The sequence below is a fragment of the Bos indicus genome, chromosome 24 (genome assembly GCF_029378745.1).
Source record: "Bos indicus isolate NIAB-ARS_2022 breed Sahiwal x Tharparkar chromosome 24, NIAB-ARS_B.indTharparkar_mat_pri_1.0, whole genome shotgun sequence".
Lineage (NCBI taxonomy): Eukaryota > Metazoa > Chordata > Mammalia > Artiodactyla > Bovidae > Bos > Bos indicus.
Window position 1 is genome coordinate 49,914,183 of NC_091783.1, and position 23,562 is coordinate 49,937,744.

Genomic DNA, 23,562 nt, shown 5'->3' on the forward strand with positions numbered 1-23,562 from the left:
TGTTGGTTGTCACAGCGGTGGGGGTGCCACGGGCATCTAGTGGGCAGAGCCCAGGGAAGCTGCTACATCTCTTCCAGTGCACGGGACAGCCCTGCAGAAAACCATTACTTGGCCCAAATGCCCACAGTACTGAGGCTGAGAAAACCCGGCTTTAGGGGAGGGGGAGGAGGGATACAGCACTTTGTTTCCAGAATTATCAATAACATCACAGATTTTCATGACATAAATTTTTATACTGGTCATAAATAATCCTCATTATCTCGCTGAAGTCTTTCATCAGGATAACTATTTTTTTTTTTTAGCCACAATTAACAGATGGGGAAATGAAACGAAGACGGCGAGGGCCTCGCTTGGGATGAGCCAAACAAGTGGTAGCTGAGAACGCAGGCTTTCTGACTTGGTTCTGTAACCTCCCCCACTCTACTGGGAGGAAGACTTTGGTCCTGAAGGTAAAGGAGTCTCCTAGAAAAATGGGCTGTTAGGACTCGCATGTCCCTTTGAGAGTCCCCAGGGGCTTCTCTCACGTGGGAGGAGAGACTCAGCATGAGAACTTGGCACATGGTGGGCACCCGGTTCTGATAGATGCATCACCCAAGGTCAGGCCGGCTGCGGGCCGAGCTGGTGGCAGCCCCACACACTCCGCTCCCGGGCCCAGCGCACCACTCGTGTCCTTCACACGTAATCTACATCTTTCACACCCGCTGCTTTCCTAACAGCCTCTCTTTTTCTGGAGGCGTCTGGTAAACAGATCCACACAGGGGGATTTCCTGAGCATGTCTCGGGAACTTGGAGGAAAGGAGAAGAGTGGACAGTCAGCCGGCTCCCGAGGAGGCTGATTCGACACTGTCTTCCCAACCTTTTCCAGGACGAGGCCCCTGAGAGTGGAAGTCAAGCTTTATTAACCAATATGAAATGCAGAAGGCAGTTCAGATATTCATCCTGAGAGTCAGAGTTGCCAAAATAAATTATTTCACAGAAAGAAATTATGCCAGGACCAAAAAGGAAATCAGAAAGATGGGAAGGAATTGCTTGAAAATGGAAAAATGTACCTCCTTTGGCTATGGGGAGAAGAGCATGTGTGAAGGCTCAGGGGAGCAGGAGGAAAGGCCGCAGGGTGAGTGAGAGAGCATTCTGCAGGCGCAGGGCAGCACTCCAGGCAAGAAATGGAGAGACGCTGAGACAGGGCCACGGTGGCAGGAAGGGACATGGGAGACCATGGGAGAGACTGTCAGGTGGACTCCACAGGACTTTGACCATGATTGGATCCTAGGGAGTAAGGGCCCTGCTGCCCAATATGGTAGCCACTAGCCACCTGTAAGTAACTAAAATGAAAATAAGACTCCGCTGTCTCAGTCACCCTAGCCACACTGCAAGAACTCACTAGGCATGTGTGACCATGTAGATCACTGCAGATTTACCAAACAATTCCATCATGGCAGAAGATTCTACTAGACGGTGCTGGTCCAGAGGGACCCTTAGGTTTCTGGTTTGGAAGAGCCAAGTTTGGTGGGTGGATGAGATGTCAGGAAATGCTTATGCCATTTACTGTGACAGAGACCAAATAAACAGGAACCATTCTGAGGGGCGGGGAGGATGAGTCTGGTTTCAGACATGTTCAGTGTGAGGAGGCCAACAAAGTCACAGCAGACCAGCAGAAATGCCAGGTGGAATCCGGCACAACCCAGAGACGACAGAGATGCCAAAGAATCTTTGCTGAAAAGTCAGATTGGGGTGAGGTCAACCACAGTTGGTTGGCATCACTGTCTCAATGGATCTGAGTTTGAGCAAACTCCAGGAGATGGTGAAGCACAGGGAAGCCTGGCGTGCTGCAGTCCATGGAGTCACAAAGAGCCGGACATGACTGAGTGACTGAACAGCAGCAGCAGCAAACCATATGAGTGGGGACAGAAATGGAAGGAAAATGTCAAGGTAGGAGTAGTGGCAGAATGTGGGTCTCAGAGAGGGGAAAGTGAGCAAGTGTGGATGGTTCTGGAGGCCCAGAAGAGAGGGGTGTGAGACACGGGACCGTCTGCACGTCTCATCACTCGATGCACCACGTGAGGTTATGTTTCCTCCCTGACCACTCCCATCTCTGAATGGAGCAGCTGCTGTGAGATACACTCACGTCCCCATTTAACGGCACACTTCTAACCAGCTCTCTGATTCGTGGGCACCCTAACCATCACTATAAGCAATGTGAGATCGGGGAGCTGGCCCTTCACGGCCCCCAGTTCTCCAAACAGCAGACAGCTGGGGTCCATACTCGGCACATAAACCACCGGGGTGGGGGGCGGGGCTGCAGGACCCGCCACTCATCCCGCCGAGGACCACAGACCCGCAGGGCTGTGCCTGCCCCATGCCCCTGACCTTCGAGGCGACACTCACTGGAAGGGCAGCTTCTCGTCGTTGGGCTTGATGCAGCGGACATAGTGCGGTGTCGTGGCGTTCAGTGTCTCCATGAGCAGGTGCAGGGAGGAGCGGAACTGGGGAGACAGAGGTCAGCGCCCTGTGACCTACTCCTCCTCAGCCTTTCGTGGTGAATCACGAACGTCCAGGAGCACCCCTATACTGGGGGTGGGAGCTGTCAATGCTCTTATCGCTTCATTACTGTTTTAACGCAGGGCAGGGAGACCCTCAGGGACCTGGGGGCAGACTCCAGCTCTGACGCTGCTGGGCTGCGTGGCCAACCCCCAGACCCTCCCGCATCCCAGCAACAGGCTCTGCAACGCACCTGGGGAAAGACCTTCTGGGTGCGTTTCACTCAGCACCCTGATCAGATGAGATGAGGCGAGCAAGGGCCAAGAGTGTGAGAGGGACCGTCACGTGGCTGGAGGCCCTGCAGCCCTGATACAGGGTGCCCGGGTGGCATGCTGGCAGTTACTGCCTTACAGGACGCACCCAGAGCAGGCATCTACCAAAGCATGAGGGTCAGTGGCTCAGCAGGCACTCTGCTCTCCTGGGAGACATGCTGGACGTCAAGGCCCACAGCAGGAGCCGTTTCTCAATTTCGGGTCCCAAGGCTATTGATCCCGCTCTCCCAGACTGCACCCCTAGCCCTCCAGGCTCACCCTCAGGTGTCTGTGGTCCTGCGATGTAGTCCCCCCTGACAGGGATCAGACACTCAACGTGGGGCTGGAGTCCTCCCCTCTCTCCCTTTCCAGTTCCCTCTAGTGAAGGTTTTGCACCTTCCTTCTTCAAAGGGCACAGAAGGACCAGGCTGGGGCTGGGGATGTGGTTACCGAGGCCACTCGGGCCCCCCTCTGACTCTGCCCCTCCGTCCTTCATCTCCAGAGAGGCAGTCTTGCCTCACGTGCCAGGCTCCACAGCTCCGGGGCCTGGGGGCTAACCTGGTAACCCACGGTTTTCTTGTGCTCCTTGTTGGAGGCTTTCACAGGGGGTCTGGAGGAGCGAATGTTGATCTTGGAAGAAGCGGTGGCGGTGGGAGCAGAGTCTTTGCCATCATGGAACAAGTCAGCCACCAGCGGGAACTAGAAACAAACAGAGGAAGAAGATGGAGAACAAGAGCTCTTGGACTTTATGCTGCTTGCACTCTTTCCAAGTGGCCTTCCAAGACACGCCAGAGGGAACTGGAGACACATGTCCACACAAACGCTTGCACACCAGTGTCTGTGGCAGCATCATTCCTAGAAGCTACAAAGCAGGAACAATCCAAACGCCCATCAACTGCTGAATGGATAAACAGAATGTGATGTATACACACAACGGAATATTGCTCAACAGTGTAAAGGAATGAAATCCTCGTGCATGCTAAAACCTGCCTGGACCTTGGAAACACACCAAGTGAAAAAGTCAGACACAGCAGACCACACAGTGTGTGATTCCACTTACTAGAAACGTCCAGGGACAGAAGGTAGTTTAGAGTTGGCAGGGGGCTGAGGAAATGGGGAAAGTGGAATGACTGCTAATGGGAACAGAGTTTCTCCTTGGAGTAACGAAAATATTCTTGAATTTACCATGGTAATGGCTGTGGTGACTATACTCAAACTGCTGAATTATACACTTCAACTTGGGGTATAAGTTGGGGTCAACTTGGGGTATAAGAATTATATTTTAAAGAAAGGAAGGGAAAAAAGTAATTTCCCCAGGCAATCTTACATAACCTTCACCTACAAAGATGGGCAAAACTTCTTTCCCTTCTGGAGTGGTAGAAGGAAGCTATGGTCTAATAAAGCTGTTTAAAATTTTCCACACTTATTATTACTGCATCTTGTAAAGTTATTTAACTTAAGCCTTAATTTCTTCATCAGTAAAATGGGGATAAGGACAGACTCGCTATATGGAGTTGCTATGAGACTAGGTAAGATAACCTCTCTGTTAACGCGCTGTGTACACTGGGGTGAAGGTCAGGCCAGGCACGGGGCAGGTGGGACACAGTCCCAGCTCTCAAGGCACTGGTCATGCCAGCATCCCTTGGGGAAGTAGATGCTCGGGACAGGATCAAGGGTTGGAAGGCCACTACCCTGTGCCTGCGGGTGGGGAGGGGACAGAAGGAGCAGCCGGGCCCCGCCCTCTAACCCTGAGCCACTCCCATCCCAACGAGGCTCAAACACTTGTGCTCAGTCTCCAGGCTCTTCTTCCTCATATCCATGCACCTTTCTTCCCATAACTCCCATTAAAATGGTGTCTCCCATCTCCTCCTGCTAATTCTGAATGTCCGAGTCTGCCTTCTGGGGGCTCTGAAATCTGATCTCAGTGCCCCTCCCGCTCAGATAATACGTTATCACTTTGCTATAACATAAGCCACCACGCATGTTGTTCCATCACGCGTCACTTTCCTCCTGCCCGCTGCCCGCTTTCCCCACTGTGTTCTCTTCCAGCACCTTTCACCGCTCCACCTTCCTGTACTTCTCTCCTCTGAGTTGCAGATTCCCCAAAACCACATGGTCGCCATTTAACTCTTCTAGCACTCATTCCCTGGACAGTGTCCTTTGTGCCCGTGGCTTCAACTATCCCCTTCAAGCCCCTCTCTCCATCTCGATCTTCCACGACGGCGATCCACAGTTCCAACCCTCTGCTCAATACCCTCCTCCTCACTCTTGGTGTTCCGCTGGAAGCTCCGAGTTCAACACAGCCCAAAGCACTACCACCAGCTGTCTTCCCAAGTTTAGATTAGAGATCCTGCCACCACCCCACCTCTCATCCCAATCACCTTGTCTGTCCACGGTTAAGCCTCAGCATCCTTTCTCGATCAACCAGAATGCCCCTGTCCCAGTTCAGGCCCACCTGAGTGCTCTCCTGGGTCACTGTAGTCATCTACAAATCTTAGTGCCCACCTCCGGGCATATCCTTCTGCAAACACGCTCTACCCCACAGCCAGTTTTAGAGTTTTCTCTACATCCAAAACCCCTACATACCAGTAACTCCTTGTTTACAGACTTGTTGGTCCTCACTGTCTACGGCAAAGAGCCACCATCATGCATATTAACTGAGAACAGGGGCAGTGGCAGGAATAGAGGGGCTGATGGAGGTGGGAGAGGTCAGCCCAGGCATGGGGCCTCTGTAAACCGGTGCCAGAGAGCCAAGGCACACATGAGAAAGGGTCATGTGCCCAGTCAGAAAGGCGCCTAGAAGTGTCCGCAAGGAAATGACTGATGGGAGTCTGAAGCCAGGTTCACATTCTTAAGACATCAGTGATTCCATCTGCCAAGTCCGAACAATACCAAACTGATTAAATTATTCTAACTCACATACTTTCAGAAGTGGACTTCCAAGATGTTTGGGTCTTGGTAGAAGTTACCAACAGTATGACTATACCGTTGGAAAAGTCTAATTTATAGAAATCATTAATAGTAGCTTTTTTTGTGAAAAATCTGTAACTTCTGAGGTCTGGAGCTCGTATCAGAATCACAGAAGGAACTCTGAAATTGAATGCAATAATAAGAGTATTTTAAAATTTAAGCCCCTTTCTCCTGCTGCCATCAGAAAAGCGATGCCTTTTATTTATTTGATATATTAAAGGATTTATAAGTTAAGAACAAAAAATGAAAACTTCTGTTCAAGGCAGATTTTAATCTACTCAGGCACTGCGCCGTAATTGAGGAACAAACACAACCAAGCCTGGAGCATTTGTACTGTATTTTAAAAGCGATGAAAAAATAAATAAATAAAATAAAAGCGATGTTTTTGTTGTTAGGTCCCGGCTATCGAGACTGCATTTGGAAGTGGTCGGGTCTCTGGGACAGAGAAGATGAGTGTGTTGGGACCTTAACACTAGAGGGGAGGGGTGGGCTCTATGTTCTATTCAGAACTGACGTTACAAACTCAGTGAACACACAGAGACATCTAGTTTAACCACAAGATGGAATGCCCAAGAGGTACCTCGATTAACCTCAGGCTGCAGGCAACAGTAAAAGACCAGGCAAATCCCGCACCACCCCACCCCCAACCCACTCCCCAGGACAAGGGACTGGGCCAGACAGGGACCTCCTTGTGCCCGGAGTGTCCCAACTGTAGACAAACCCAAGTCTCAACGAAAAGTAGTTACCAAGCTCTTGTTTGAAAATGGATTCATGTAAAAGGAACACATTTCTGAGTGAGAGAGAGTTGTGTCTTGTTGTTGTTTTTAATTAACTAACTCCAGTTCTGCTTTTCAAACAACCAGAAAGTCTATTTACCAGCTGACCGCCCAGGAATGGAAGCACTATAATTCACCTTAGGGCAGTCCTCAGAAACAGGATCCACCTGGGCCTTTCTAAAAACCTGCTCCCTTCAATCTTGAAAATACTGAGATAAAACCTTCAAACAAACCAAGCACTTCCCTGATACTGCATGTCACTTATTTCAGTGTCGGCAGGCACTGACTTTGGTGTTCTCTGCTACTCAAGTCTATATATAGATTTTAAAAGCCTGAGGCAGATCTGTTTGAAAAGGGATTAAAAGAAATATGAAAACACTTTCTAAAGACCACTTGAGGGTTTAAGAAAAATGTCAATTACAGGTATATACATAGCCGTTACCTTGGAAATCACAGCTATTCACTTCCGTTTATATGAACACTATCTTTTCTTGAAAGCAGACATGTGATACTAAAATAAGACACACTACAATAACCATTTGATTGGAATCTCTAGCTTCGAGTCTTATCTTTAGAAGCTCTGGCTGTAAACATAATAACAAACACATTTTCTTTTCCATCAATTCTTATATATGGTAAATGCTACCCTCCAGGTGGAAACAATTTTTGAACTTTTAGGTAAGAAATACCCTGTTTAATATTCATTGGAAGGACTGATGCTGAAGCTGAAACTCCAATACTTTGACCACCTGATGTGAATAACTGACTCATCTGAAAAGACTCTGATGCTGGGAAAGATTGAAGGCAGGAGGAGAAGGGGACAACAGAGGATGAGATGGTTGGATGGCATCACCGACTCAATGGACATGGGTTTGAGTAAACTCTGGGAGTTAACGATGGACAGGAGGCCTGGCTGCTGCAGTCCATGGGGTCACAAAGAGTCAGACACGACTGAGCAACTGAACTGAACTGACTCTGTTTAAAGGGGTTTTAAAGGGTATTTGGAGGAAAAGTCTCAGCACTTTTTTTTTCAAGAAGCAAGACCTTCCTGTATTGCCCAGAACGATCATGTTTTCCTGACTAAAGTTCTATCTTACACAGTTATCTATTTATTCTAAGTATTGGGGGAGGCTTTATAACTACCAGCAGAAACTGATTTTAAACAGGAAGGCCTCCAAAAACACTTCAAAGCTAATGTTACATAGTATGATGACTCAAAAGCTATTATATAACAACTTTTAAAAAATGTAAAGCAAATGTGCTTGCTCAAAATGAAACGTGTGTGTACCCTGGAAGGAAGCTAGCCGTGTAGAAAGCAATGGAATGCATGAGTCGTCACCCTTGATGCGCTGAAGCTGAGGGAGCAAGGAGACGTGGGGGGGCGGGGGGAGATGGTGTTTGGACCTTGTCAGAGCATCCTGACTCTTGGACCTCAGAGACAGTCGCAGCCCAGGGTAGGCAGTCTGGGCTCATATGGTCTGCCTGGCCTCAGGACCACACTGGTCTTGAGATCCCGTCCACGTGGATGCTGTGGAAACGGTACCAGCAGGGTCTGCCTGGGAACATGGCCCAGAATGGCCCTTGCTTTCCAGCACCTGCCGGCATGTACCCTGGACCCACTGCCCAGCTCTCTGACCTGAACTCTGTGGGGCCCTGGAATAGGAAATCTCCAGAAGAAAAAATCGTCCCTTCAAGATTCCCCCCACCCTGATTTATAAATTTTATCACTTTTTACAATAAACACTAAGAAGGAAAACCCTCCATCTTTAGAATCTAAAACAAATCAGTCTGTTAACCTGAAGTCATGTTTTAAAAGAGGCATCTCTCTACTTAAATCTCTATTTATAGCTTTCTGATAGCTGAGGAAGCAATTAGCTGTATTATAGCCTCTTAGGCAGCGTAACTGGCTTTACTAATTACATTCTCATTAACACCGTTTTATTTCACTGCTCTTGGTGGGAGCTCTTCAACAGCCTTTTGGCTGGCAGGGTTCGTGGTTATCTTCCATCCCATCCTGACTAGTTTTTCACACTGATTTGTTCATTTCTTACCAGGGATGCCACACAAAAGGAAAAAGCTAATAGGTCTCTCTCCAAATAAAAATACTTTAAGTAAAACCATGAATTTGCCTACCAGATGTAAGAGTTATGCTTAGTGAGAAGAAAACCAGTAAAAAGGTGGGCATTAACTGGATACCATAGGCTTGTATCTTTCCAGGTCTTTTATTTTTCTCTCTGCTTTAAGTGTATCCTAGAAACCTAAACTCTGTGGGACCGCTGTGAAAAAAAATTTAAAGAAAATGATAGAGGCTCAGTGAACTATGAGCTTTAAAAATGCTACAACAGACGCTGCCAGTGGTGTCCACCTGTCCGAATGATTTAAAGCACATTTCTAATCGCTCTGATTGGCAGCTGTAGTCTGCGGAGATCCCATCTGTAGGTTTATAGTGACATACTGTTGATCTCTGTTTTCCATCTCCTGGGATGTCTGAAATGGGCTGGAAGGAGTCCAGGGTGGAGCATTCTCAGCTCTCCACCTACTGGGGTCTGGGGAGCCTGGGAGCCCCTCTCAGTTCAATCGTTAAGGGCTGTTGGTCATCATCACAGCATCTCTGAGGGTTTGCTGGGATGGGAGCAGGAGGGCCTGGCAACAAGGTCTTTGGTTTCTTTAGAAATGTTAGCTGGTGAAGGGGAAGGCTAGAGTTGTGGTAGGTGGACAGTGAAGAGAAGGGAGTTGGTACCTTTTAAGAGTGGGCTTCCCTGGTAGCTCAGCAGTAAAGAATCTGCCTGCAATGCAGGAGACGTGAGCTTGCTCCCTGGGGTGGAGAAGATCCTCTGGAGGAAGCAAATGGCAACCCACTCCAGTATTCTTGCCTGGGAAATCCCATGGACAGAGGAGCCTGATAGGTTACAGTCCATGGGGTTGCAGAAAGTCTGACAGCTTAGTGACTAAACAAGAACAACAAACCTTTTAAGAGTAGATCACAGAACTATTTTACACTCCAATTTAGCAATGCTGCTAGACTTTTGAAGTGCATACTCTTTGAACTGTCAATTCCATTTCTAATAATTTACAGGCAGACACAACTATACAAGCAAGCAAAGATATATGTAAAGGGCATTCCTTGCAGTGTTATTTGAGTTAGCAAAATACCAACAATTGTTTAAAAAAGGAAAAGAAGTGGATATGTACTCATATGAAAAGTGGTCAAGAGATAATGGTAAGTGAAAAATGAGAGAGGACTGTATATAATGCCATTCATTTCAATTTTAAAAAGATGTACCAGGATGCTTGTATTATCAGAGTGGGAATGCATGAAAAGGTAGGTCAGGAGTGGGAGAGAATACTTCTATTTTATATATTTCTAAACTATTTGAATTTTTATGAGCCTATATTTCAATTCTAATAAAAATCTAGTACACCCTATCTAAAATGATACACCTGTTTAGAAAAGAATAAACACCAGGCCTGAGACTGCCATCCTAGAGAGGCCTGCTCACAAGACACATGCTTGGCTGGTGTCTGGAAACGTGGATTTGGAGTCTTTTGCAGTTCCTAAGAATGGTTCACTGAGCCTAAACTGTTTACACCAACAACGTTTTTGCTGAGCCAACCTGCTTTCCTGCTGCGAGTCTGGAACTGGTACCTGCTAGGCAAAGGGTGCCAACACCACTGACTACCAGTAGGGAACCCTGAATGCCCAGGCTCAGGTGAGCTGCTCTGGTAAACAGTTGCCAGGGATCATCACGAGCTTCCCAGGGGGCGCTAGTGGTGAAGAACCCGCTTGCCAGTGCAGGAGACATGAGAGACACGGGTTTGATCCCTGGGTCGGGAAGATCCCCTGGAGAAGGGAATGGCCAAACACTCCAGTATTCTTGCTGGAGAGTCCCACGGACAGCGGAGCCTGGCGGGCTACAGTCCATGGGGCTGCACAGAGGACGCGTGGGACACGACGGAAGTGACCCAGCAGTGGCAGCAGGCATCACAAGGCACTGCGGTGGAAAGAAGCACATTCAGCAGGACTCTCCGTCCTCCCCTGGCGGAGGACTCCCGAAGCTCACACCTGGTTTCCATGGCCATCACCCCAGGCACCGTCTCCCTTGCTGATGTGCCTTATATCCATTTGCTGTAATAAATCATAGCCATGAGCACTATGGCTGAGAGTCTTCCTAGCAAATGGTTCAATTTGGTGGTGACTATGGCAACTCCCAGTACATTCCTATTATTCTTTTCCACAGAACCTTCTTCCTGACCTTCACAGCATCACCAAAACTTACGATCAAACTGTGCATCTTTTCACTTGACTGTAAGTTCTGTGAGGTTAACTACACGTACTTGTTACCACTATATATCACACAAATGTTTAATAAAGTTTGTTAAATAAAAATAAGGGGAAAAAAACCTCAGTGGCTAATAACAGATAATCTGTTGGAGACAATAGTGTGAGAGATTCCCTTCTAGATCCCTTCTAGATACTGGGATCCCCGAGAGACACTCAGACTAAGACAAAAATCAATGGCAGAACCAGACTCTGCACTTAACGGAAAGTTCTTGACACTCCCCCGCGGTCCCTCACTGATGCTCCTCCCCGACAGGAGAAGCCTGTCACAACAAAGTTTCTTAGCCCTCTAGGGCCACTGTCACAGGAACAGGAGGTCACAGGCCTCTACTTCTAAGACACACAGGACGAGGAAACGTGCTCCTCGGGGCTCAAATCGTCCACTTCTACTCTCTCACTGTGGTTCCCCTCCCATCCCTCGCCTTTCTTGCAAAGAATGGAAAAAGTCACGTTAACCACCATGGACTAGAGGGCTGGACACTTGGCAAGGCGAGGGGTTAATTTCGCATTGACGTGCACATTTATCCAAAGCAAGTTTGTCTCAGTGATGACTAATTCTCTAGATATGGGGAGATGACACGAGCCGGGGTTTGCCCTGGGCTGCCCACATTGCTGGTAACGACCCAAATCCTCCCTAAAACCCTGGCCTCAGGGCCACGTGATTTACCTGCCTCTAGATGCCTGGGTCCATCCCCAGGGTGTATTTTCTGCATTCCATCACCTCAGCCCTATGGCATTCAACTACAGGTTATCACAAAGAGAAATTAATCTGCTACCTGCAGTGTTATCAGGCCTCCGCAGTGAGTGTGGAGTCACGCGGTCGGGGAAGACAGCCTCTGAACTCCTGGAGGGTCCTCTCCTGGGCTTTCTCTGAAGGGCTGTGGCCAGCATCGGCGCCTGCCTCCAAGCATCAGCAAGGGGGCTCTCAGGACAAGCAGGGCTCGTGCTGCCCCAGCCCAGGCTGCCTCTCCCTTCAGTTACTATAGGCTTGTTCACCTGCCCACCCCCAGCCCGTAACAGAATGTAAATGCCTACAGGTATATCAGGGCCATGCTTCACCAGGTAGGTGCTTAATAAATGTGTTTAGGTCAGTCGGTACTTTGGTCCTTCTACCTGTAGAATGGACACAATATTTGCTACCTTTTTGTTATGCTCATGAGAAGGAAACAACTGAAATTTTGGAGATCCTAGAAAGCAACATTCCCGAACTGTAGATGTAAGGGTCCCCTGAATCCTACTGCTCCATTTATGTTTCTGGCCGTAGGGAGGTTCCACAGACTGCTAAGCAGAAATCAAAGGGGCTGAAACTAGGATCTGAAGGAGTTTAAGTGCTTTTACATCTGCTCCAAGGAGACGGAAGACAAACGACATGACGGACGCGTGCAACGTGTCCACAGTTAGACTCACCATGATCCCTTCAGACTGGTCCCCTTCCCACATCCTTCCACTAGCTGGTACCTTTCCCAGTTGCCTCTGCCATCCCCTGCTTCCTTCCTTTCATCAGGCCATCCTCAAATTCTCAGACTGAAGTGACTGGCAGGCCCCTCACCCCCGACCCCCGAGCATGATCCAGACTGGGGCTGGCACTGACCACACCCTGCCCGGCTCTGGCCTGGCTGCTCCGCTTCTGTTTCTCCACTTCCGGAGCTCTTTACCTTGCTGGCCTTCAGGATGTTGATCTGTTCTTCGTACACGGTATCTCTGTTTTTCTCCAGAAAACCATCTGAAAGGTACTCCACCTGGGGCCATGGCCAGAAACAGAAAGGGTAGTTAGTGCTCCTGCGTGACCCGGGGCCCTCAGCAGTATCTCCACTGGTTTCATCTCGTCCACAGCGTCTTCTGAAAGAGCTGTGTGTACATGGGAAACCCACGGATGCTCTCATCTAAAATGCAAACCCAACATGTACCGAGATGTATAGACAGGAAGTTGAATATTCATTTTGTGGAAAACCACATTCTTCTGCAGTCCATGGGGTTGCAAAGAGTGAGACACAACTGAGCCACTGAACAATAACAACATTGTTCTGGGCTTCCCTGGCAGCTCAGACAGTAAAGAATCTGCTTGCAATGCAGGCAAGAGAGCTGGGTTCGATCCCTGGGTTGGGAAGATCCCCTGGAGTAAGGGAATGGCTACCCACTCCAGTATTCTTGCCTGGAGAATTCCATGGACAGAGGAGCCTGGTGGGGTATAGTCCATGGGGTTGCAAAGAGTCAGACAGGACAGAGCAAATAACACATTGTTTCAAACATGAAGGAGCAAATAACACATTGATTCAAAAAGGAGTTCCCATAAGATTGCCTTGGACAGAAGGCTTCCTTTGGGTGCTCTAAATGCAGCTTGTCAGCCTCACAACAGATCTACTGAATTAGAACTTGCCTTTGAGCAAGACCTGGTGATGTACATGCACATGGAAATTTGAGAAGCACTGGGCTAGTACATATGGAACACAATCCACATGGAGAAATTCTAAGTCTACACCAGCTGCTGGGAAATGAGCCACGTGGAGAAGGAACCGCTCTTCCCTCTCTCAGGCTCCAGGAGGCTAGACAAGGCCCCACCCAAGAGACTCCTGGCCACTTATCTGACTTCAAAGGTCAGCTCCCTCTTAGCCCAAGAACCCGAAGTCCCCTGAAGGTGGGGCTCTCGGAGTGCTGAGCCCACCATGAGAAGACCCACCTTATCTGCAAAGTGGATGACAATGAAGGCCTTGTTGGACATGCGGGGTTTCTGGAAGTGTTGGCTGCCAGAGTGCCTGTCATAGAGCTTCTGAGTCCAGTTCTGGTCGGTTCCTTTGGGGACCTGTGGATTCACAAAATCAGGGGTTTTGCAAAGAGGAAAAAGGAAGTCAACAGTGGAGGCAGGGTGATGGAGTCTGCCAGGAAGTTGACCTCAATGAGGCTGGATTCAGCACTCAGACCCGGACCCTAACCGGATGTGGAAAGCAGACTCAACCATGGACACCTGGGATCCCACACTGCACGCTCTCAACATGCCCTGCGTGCTGGCTCCTGTGGTGTCTACAGGCGTGCACTGAGCCTCAGGGAACCTGCCGGTTGGCAGATGCTGGAAGAGCTGGGAGAGGACGAGGGTGGAGGCGAAGGTTACAAGAGCAGAATCACAACTCACGGGACAAATCTGAAGATGCTTTTTCGTTCTGGTGGGGCCAGTGACTTCAGGGTCATGAACACATCACCCCATCTCTAGTCCGAGCTCCTGTTCCCTCAGGCCAACTCCTGCAGCAGGATAGCTCGCCCTGTCTCATCTGAACACCAGTGTCCAGGCTCAGCTCAAGTCCTTTTCTCAAGCCTTTCTTGATCACCCTCGATCCCACTCTGGAATTCTTCCAGTTGAGTTCTTACACACGCACTGTCCAACAGTGCTCGTCAGTTGGCTTTTGCGTCTTGTCTTGTCTCTATAAACTGTAGGTTTGTTGCACTTGAGAAAAATGTCTTTTTCCTGCCCCTCAAAAACCTTAAAACTGGGTTCCAGCCACAAACTGGGTGCTAAGTACCTAGTGACTGAACTATGCAGTACTAATCTCTACCTCCCTCAAATTTACATTTAGAGATTTCACTCCATTAAGGATTTGAAGAGCAGCCTCTTTCCATATCTTTAGAGATAGCTTCGAAAGTGAAAACGCATCGTGCTTTGCTAAAAACAAAGCACAGAGCCACTCTGCCCACCTCTCAAATGATCAAAGATGATGGCACCTTGTCGAATGTGAGGGTACCCCTCCTTCATTCTTGAGCATCACTGCACACGCCCCTTCCTCAGCTACGGGCCACCAACTGCCTTGCCCGTTCATTAGCTTAGACTGTACATGTGGATCAGGCAGGGCTGAAGGTGACCCTTCCACTAGCCATTTAAAAAGGGCTTTGTTTAGTAAATTAATAAAACCTGTGCATATGAAAAATTGCTTACCCACTTGAAAACAAATTTCTCAAATACTTTGTAACCAAACAGATTTTTCTCAATATTCAACTTGGTGTAATTGGTACTGAATATCCAGTGTTAAGTGCCATAGGATTTTTAAGAAAACTTTTTCCTCAAGGAGGCTATTAATTGTGTTGGGCAGACAAAATAAAATATATTTAATTCAGCATTTTAAAATATATTGTTTCATATTTGTCTCCAAGCAGCTTGTGTTCAGAAACACCAAGTGGGGGGGAAGCAGGAGGCCAACCTGGCTGAGCTCCCAGGAGGCGAAGCTGGAGAAGAGAAGCAAAATAACCCAGACCTGGCAGCCCCGGGGCAGACAGGGCAGGAAGGGCGGGACCACGATGAGAAGTCCCACCCGGGTCAGCACCTGCATTTGCCAGTATCCAGCTCGTTTTGTCCATGAAACTGGACTTCTCAGCAGATTTCATAATCTACATATTCCCTAAATCAGACTCACGTGAATCAATGAGTTAAGCGAGGCCCGAAACCAAGGTCATATGTAAACATATTTCCTGACAAGGGTTGGTCTCTGTTCTCACTCTCATCCTTGACTAAAAATGAAGGCGAGCAGAAATTCACAGGAATGAAGAATCTCAGATAATGCTAAAAGCAAGTGTCCAGAGAGCTTATTGCGAGGCAGTTTTCTATACATTTTTGATATATTAACTCATTCAATCCTGTGAACTAGGTATTAGTTTCTCAGTCATGTCCAACTCTCTGCAAACCCCATGGAGTGTAGCCCACCAGGCTCCTCAGTCCATGGGCTTCTCCAGCCAGGGGTACTGGCATGCGTAGCCATTTCCTTCTCCAGGGGATCTTCCCGACCCACGGACTGAACCTGGGTCTCCTGCATTGCAGGCAGATTTTTCACCATCTGAGCCACCAGGGAAGCTACTATACACATTTTACAGGTGAAGAAACAGAGCAGTTAGCTAACTTGCCCAAGGTCACACAGCTGGCAAGCAGCAGAGCTGGGGTTCAAGCCAGGACAGGCTGGTTGGTTGATGTGCTCCTCACTGTTTGGGCTTCCCTGCCTGATGACAGAGTTTTAAAGGAGCCAGCCACAAAGGCACGGTTAGGTGGGAAGCAGTCATTTCCAAAAATCTTTTCAATAAGTAGATTTAAAACAGGCATTGGAGACAGCAAGCAAATCTTGTATTTTGATAAAATCTAGATTGCGGTTATCAGTAGCGCTGGAATATGCAGCAAATCAAATCCTTAAAAAAAAAAAAAAGTATCTGCCAGCAGCTTCATGCACGCTTTCTTGCTCTCCCAAGGCACCGAGCCAGGAGCCTGGACTCCAGCTCTGCCTTCATCTAGGTGGGCACTGTCCCTCAGGAGGTGAATCCCTCTGACCTGCTCTGCTGGCCACTGGTCACACCAAAGGTGAAGGCCACATCTAGATGAAACGTCTCAAATTGGCAAATGTTGTAGAGATAAGAAGTAGATGTGTGGTTGCCTAGGGCTGTGGAGGAATGGAGAATTACTGCTAATGTATATCTTTAGGGGATGATGAAAATGTTCTGAAATTCATGGTTGCACAGCTCTGAATACACCAAAAAAAAAAAAAAAAAAACCAAAAAACCCCACTGACTTGTGTATTTTAAATACAGAGTTGGATGGTTCATTAATTCTATCTTAATAAAGCTGTTAAAATATATTAAACCTCATTTTACTCTTTGCTACTGAAATAAAACAGAAAAAACTGGGGGGTGGGGAATGAAATAATCCTTGGACTTACTAAGTCCCTCATCCCTAACAGCCTGGGGTATAAAACCTGTGACCCAGGACAGCTTTTCACCAAGGTACTCCTGGAACCCTTGTAGGAAACTATGTCTGGCTGCCATCACTGGCCTGAGACATTGCCTGGAGCTAAAGCCTGCCCCAGCCCAGCAGCTGACAAGATCTGGTTGATAAGGAGCCCAAAGTCAGTTATCCCATGGCTGTTTCTTGTCCCCATCTTCCCGGGCCTGTGCCAGCAAGACAGCCTTCCTGGCCACCATCTTGCAACATCCCAGACCTCTGCGGGCTCCCTGATGACTCCCACCCCTGGTGACCTCTCAGTGGCCCTGCCCACACCAGCCCTGAATCCTCCTGTGACAGCTGGGCCTCCAGGACTCTGCTGTCCTAACAGCTCCAGGCAGAAGTGGCTCCTTCCTCCCCACCTGACAGCCGTCTCCTCCTTCACTTTCCCACCTTCACAAAACACCCCTTTCGCATGCTCAGCAAAATACTAATTCCAGACCAACCCAGAAGCAGAAGATATTAAGAAGAGGTGGCAAGAATACACATAAGAACTATACAAAAAAGATCTTCATGACCCAGATAATCATGATGGTGTAATCACCCACCTAGAGCCAGACATCCTGGAACATGAAGTCAAGTGGGCCTTAGCAAGCGTCACTGTGAACAAAGCTAGTGGAGGTGATGGAATTCCAGTTGAGCCATTTAAAATCCTAAAAGATGATGCTGTGAAAGTGCTGCACTCAATATACCAGACAATTTGGAAAACTCATCAGCAGCCACAGGACTGGAAAAGGTCAATTTTCATTCCAATCCCAAAGAAAGGCAATGCCAAAGAATGCTCAAACTACCGCACAATTGCACCCATCTCACACGTTAGCAAAGTAATGCTCAAAATTCTCCAAGCCAGGCTTCAACAGTACATGAACTGTGAATTTCCAGATGTTCAAGTTGGATTTAGAAATGGCAGAGGGACCAGAGATCAAACCGCCAACATCCACTAGATCACTGAAAAAGCAAGAGAGTTCCAGAAAAACATCTATTTCTGCTTTACGGACTACGCCAAAGCCTTTGACTGTGTGGATCACAATAAACTGTGGAAAATTCTTAAAGAGATGGGAATACCAGGACCACCTGACCTGCCTCTTGAGAAATCTGTATGCCGGTCAAGAAGCAACAGTTAGAACCAGACATGGAACAACAGACTGGTTCCAAATCAGGAAAGGAGTAAGTCAAGGCTGTATATTGTCACCCTGCTTATTTAACTTCTATGCAGAATATATCATGAGAAATGCTGGGCTGGATGAAGCACAGGCTGGAATCAAGATTGCCGGGAGAAATATCAATAACCTCAGAAACACAGATGACACCACCCTTATGGCAGAAAGTAAAGAAGAACCAAAGAGCCTCTTGATGAAAGTGAAAGAGGAGAGTGAAAAAGTTGGCTTAAAACTCAACATTCAGAAAACTAAGATCATGGCATCTGGTCCTATCACTTCATGACAAATAGATGGGGAAACAATGGAAATGGTTAGACACTTTACTTTCTTGGGCTCCAAAATCACTGAAGACGGTGACTGCTGCTGCTGTTGCTGCTAAGTCGCTTCAGTTGTGTCCGACTCTGTGCGACCCCATAGATGGCAGTCCACCAGGCTCCGCCATCCCTGGGATTCTCCAGGCAAGAACACTGGAGTGGGTTGCCATTTCCTTCTCCAATGCATGGAAGTGAAAAGTCAAAGTGAAGTCGCTCAGTCGTGTCTGACTCTTAACGGTGCCATTGCCTTCTCCAGAAGATGGTGACTGCAGCCATAAAATTAAGTGATGCTTGCTCTTAATTTAATTCATAGAAGAAAAGCTATGACCAAGCTAGACAGCATATTAAAAAGCAGAGACATTACTTTGCCAACAAAGGTCTGTCTAGTCAAAGCTATGGTTTTTCCAGTAGTCATCTATGGATGTGAGGAGCTGGACTATACAGAAAGCTGAGCGCTGAAGAATTAATGCTTTTGAACTGTGGTGTTGGAGAAGACTCTTGAGAGTCCTTGGACAGCAAGAAGATCAAACCAGTCAATCCTAAAGGAAATCAGTCCTGAATATTCATTGGAAGGACTGATGCTAAAGCTGAAACTCCAATACTTTGGCCACTTAATGCAAAGAACTGACTCACTAGAAAAGACCCTGATGTTGGGAAAGACTGAAGGCAAGAGAAGAAGGGGACGACAGAGGATAAGAAGGTTGGATGGCATCACCAACTTGATGGACCTGAGTTTAGTAAACTCTGGGAGTTGGTGATGGATGGGGAGGCCTGGTTTGCTGCAGACCATGGGGTTGCAAAGAGTCAGACACGACTGAGCAACTGAAGTGAACTGAACTGAGACCAACCCAGCCACCCATTTTGTCCTTTCCCAGACCTGGGTGGCTGGCTGAGATCACACACCAACTTCCCTTCCCTTCATCAACTTCTGCTGGTAATTGAGTATAACTTAGTGCCAAAAAACAAAATTGAATTCTAGAGTGAACAGCACTTCTGTAGATTAAGACGCTGTGCCCAGATCGAAGGGGACTTCGACCGTGCCTTGACAGCACCTAAATACATCTCAGTCTCTGATGGTCTCGGACCTCACATCTCTGCACTTGGTATTCCTCGTCCCTCCCTGGAGGGCAGCCTGTCCCCACCTCCTCTGTTCTCCTCGAACTTCTAACCCTGCTGCCTCTCAGCAGATGCCCCGTCTCCTCCGTCACAGGGAAGCAGGCTGCCAAGCAGGAAACCTCACATTCCCGCTCTACATTCAGAGACTCATCAGACCACAACGCCTGGGACCCTCCTCAGGGTAGGGAGCGCTTCTCCTCCTGGTCGGCCTCCCGAGCACACACCCCTGCCTCCTGGGTACCAGGAGTGGCCCATCTGCCCTCTCCTGAATCCTCTCCAGCCCTCCCTCTCTCTCAGCTCCTCCTCAGGAGTTCAGACTCGCCCCCTCCACTGCCTCACTCCTATTCGCTCCTCGTGTTACCCAAGTCAGACGTCTGCCCAGACAAGTCCCTAGAAACTGCTCCAACCAACAACTGGCTGTCACGTGCGGGGCCGTGGAGGCCCTCACCCGCTGCCTCCCTCCTCAGCCAAAAGCTCTCGGCATCTCCTGGCCGTACAACTGCAGTGTGGCCATTGCTCTGCTGACTCCACGGTCTCTCTCCAGCTTACCTTTCACGGTTCTCAGGGAGCCCTGCTGAAAAGTCAGTCACATCCGATCGTGTCTCTCCCCCTCTTCACTCCCTTCCATCCCCCAGACACCTTCTCTGGGCAGGCGAGGCCAAGTCTCCCATTCTCGATGGTTCCTACTTCCCACCCTCGCCGGCCACCACCACAGGCCCGGGACAAACCAGACCATCTCAGGCTCTGCAAACACGACATTCCCTGTGCCCAGGGCGCCTCTCCCCTCATGTGACCCCTGCTCACACAGCCGCTCTGGGGGCACTCCCCCCTACCCCTGCCCTCTCATCTCAGTGTTTCCATTTCCCCGTCAGCTCAGGAGATGATCTTGTTGTTCGCCTGACCCCTCAGAGGCTCAGTGAAGGGAACCTGGGGTTTGTCAGGCAGATGACTGTAGGAGCCGCTTGCCCTCCGTCCACCACAGGCTCTCAAGCTGCTCACAGCCAGCCACCCTGGGGCTGCATCTGGAGAAACCACAAGGCCTTGGTCTTCATCCAAAGTCAGCTCTCATGAGAGCAGGCTGGACCAGGTCAGGGGACAGCAGGTATTCAGTCAGCTCTCACGAGAGCAGGCTGGACCCGGTCAGAAGACAGCAGGTATTCAGTCAGCTCTCATGAGAGCAGGCTGGACCTGGTCAGGAGACAGCAGGTATTGACTCCCGAGTGCAGCCTGCTGTCCTTCTACTGCCTCAACAACAACATCATGACCAGGAAGGTTCATCCTCGCCGGCCCCTCAGGCTGGGCTCCATGGAACGAGAGGATCCCAGTCAGCAGGGCAGAGTCTGCCTCCCTGACTCAGGCCTGCCTCTGTCTCTCCAGCCTGAGACACTGTGCCTTCACCCACTGGAACTGCTTCTAGGGGTCAAGGTCTCATTTTCACAAAATTCCTGTTCAAACGCAAGTATGCCACTTAAGAGAAAACACGCACTGATGTCTCAATTCCTATCAGTCCTTGCTAGGTCGTTCCTCCAAGAGGAGGATTTATAAGTCAGACTTATTACAGTACAATTTCCATACAGCAAAACGCACCCTTTATAAGTATACAGTTTCACGGCTTCTGACAAAAGCAATAACTATTGGTTAAAAATCCATCTATTAGAACTGCCTTATGATCCAGCAATCCCACTGCTGGGCATACACACTGAGGAAACCAGAAGGGAAAGAGACACGTGTACCCCAATGTTCATCACAGCACTGTTTATAATAGCCAGGACATGGAAGCAACCTAGATGTCCATCAGCAGATGAATGGATAAGAAAGCTATGGTACATATACACAATGGAGTATTACTCAGCCATTAAAAAGAAAACATTTGAATCAGTTCTAATGAGGTGGATGAAACTGGAGCCTATTATACAGAGTGAAGTAAGCCAGAAGGAAAAACACCAATACAGTATAATAACGCATATATATGGAATTTAGAAAGATGGTAACAATAACCCTGTGTACGAGACAGCAAAAGAGACACTGATGTATAGAACAGTCTTATGGACTCTATGGGAGAGGGAGAGGGTGGGAAGATTTGGGAGAATGGCATTGAAACATGTAAAATATCATGTATGAAACGAGATGCCAGTCCAGGTTCAATGCACGATACTGGATGCTTGGGGCTAGGGCACTGGGATGACCCAGAGGGATGGTATGGGGAAGGAGGAGGGAGGAGGGTTCAGGATGGGGAACACATGTATACATGTGGCGGATTCATTTTGATATTTGGCAAAACTAATACAATTATGTAAAGTTTAAAAATAAAATAAAATTTTAAAAAAAATCCATCTATTAGGATTCTTCTGGTGGTCCAGTGGTTAAGAATCCACCTGCCAATGCAGGGGGCAGGGCTTCACTCCCTGGTTGGGAAGATCCCCCATGCCACAGAGCACCTAAGCTCGTGCACCACAACTTCTGAAGCCCACACACCTGGGGCCCACACTCCACAGCAAGGAAGCCACCGCAGTGAGAAGCCCGCTCACCCCAACTAGAGAGCAGTGCCGGAAGAGAAGGCCCATGCACGGCAATGAAGACCCAGCACAGCCAAAAAAGAAATAAAATTTTAAAAATCCATCTGTTACTAGATGCCGTATCCGACTACACTGAATGAGTCTGAATTCCCACTGCAGCTAAATCTCACAGAAAGTGGTTTCCACACCCTGGGCTCTTGCGTCAGTCCTACAATTTGGTGTTCATCTTGCCTCCCCTGCTACAACCATGACTTGGCGGCCAGTGAGGCTGCGTGTGTCACACTCACAGCACCACCCCCGGTCTATCTCGACATGCGCACAACTCCGTCCCCTGGGGACTAGCGGGAAACCCCAGCTTACCTCAGATCTCCCTTCTAAGTCACCTCAGGGACAGGGAAGCAAGCATGTAACAGAACCCCCTGGCCAGGTGCAGCTCAGCACTCTTCCTGACCTGGTGTGCCCTGCCCTTGAGGTCACTGTGCTGTCCCTGGGCCCTGCCCACAGCCTTCCATGGGCCCCTCGCCCAGGCCAGGCTCTTCCCAAGTACCATCCTGTCCCTCTTCACCCTTTGCTGGCTGGCAGGGAGACCCCTGTCCCTTCTCCTGAGGGCTTTCCCCTCAAGACCAGATATACAGTAGGTGCATAGTATTGAGTTGGCCAAACATTTCGTTACGGTTTTTCCATAAGATGTTATAGAAAAACTCAAATGAACTTTTTGGCCAAACCAATACCTTCTGGGGGTTTGGCAGGAGTTTGAGTTGGATACAGTCTGAAACTTAAATCCCCTAATCTTAAAAATTTGACCCAAACAAAAGGCACCATAGAGCATAAGGCAGAGACCATCCATACAGACATACAGACGCAGCTTGGTTTTATTTCCCCTCGGCTTCTGGAAAGTAGTACAGGCAGTGTGCACTCGGTAGGAAGAGACAGGAAGGTGTGGGGATCCGCTGCATCCGGAATACTCAAGGCCGCCAAGTCCAGGGCTCTGTGAGGGGCACTTTCAAAACTGCTGCATGGCTGCACCCTGGTCCTCCCTGAAACCACTGCCTACTTTTCAGCCGCACCACTAAGCCCTCCTCCACCACCCCCAGAACCACCAGCTCCCCAGCCCCGTGCTGCAATGGGCGTACCCCGCTCCCTCACCCAGGGGCTTGGGTCCCCCCCGCCTCTGGACAGCAGCTTGAGGTCTCTCGCCGTGCAGTGACCAGTGTTCTCACCGCTGCAGCCTGACATTCTGGGGACACGCTCCCTTGGGCAGCGGCACCTCTGAGAACCTCAAACCAGGAGCCAAAACGAACCCACAAGAGACCTTGGCTTGCCTGCCAAAGGCAAGGTAGATCAAGGAAAATCGATAGGGCAGCTGCTGAATTCACAGACTCCGTCCCCCTGAGGCAGTGGGGGGGTTCCTGTGAGAGGCCCGTGTGAGGAGAAAGGCGAGGACGGGCCCCCGGGGGCTGCGGTCTGCAGCACAGTTAGCGCTTCATCGCAGAGCCAGGTTGAGCCACCAGCTCAGAGCCTTGTCTGTCCTTGGACGTCACCGCTGGGTAAGGGAGGGAAGAGCCAGAGCCCTCCTGGAGCTGGGCCCGGGGGGCTGTGCTGGTTCAGAGGCCCAGAACTGGACGGAGGGCGTGGTTGGGGGTGTGGAGCTGGAGGAGGCTGCGGAAAGGATCACCAGAGGCGGAGGGGAGGGGAGCACGCTCACACCGAGTGCCAGAGGGGAGCCGCTGGCAGTGGACGCGGAACCGAGACAGTGAGGGAGGGGTGCATGCCGGGCGGGGGCGACTGGAGGGCCTGGGCTGCCCGAGCAGGGGCAAAGGGACAACCGTTCTATCACCT

At 49.2% G+C, this 23,562-nt stretch overlaps 1 protein-coding gene across 2 annotated transcripts in view; it reads right to left on the reverse strand.

The window, feature by feature from the left end:
* The window catches only part of MYO5B (myosin VB), a 333,332-nt gene that overhangs the window by 75,400 nt on the left and 234,370 nt on the right, over positions 1–23,562 (reverse strand). For both annotated transcript variants that reach the window (XM_070779031.1, XM_070779032.1), the window contains exons 13-16: positions 13,552–13,674; positions 12,530–12,613; positions 3,348–3,488; positions 2,386–2,483 (exon numbers count right to left, since the gene is read on the reverse strand). In XM_070779031.1, coding sequence (XP_070635132.1) covers positions 2,386–2,483; positions 3,348–3,488; positions 12,530–12,613; positions 13,552–13,674 — 446 coding nt within the window. The remainder of the gene's footprint in view (positions 1–2,385; positions 2,484–3,347; positions 3,489–12,529; positions 12,614–13,551; positions 13,675–23,562) is intronic.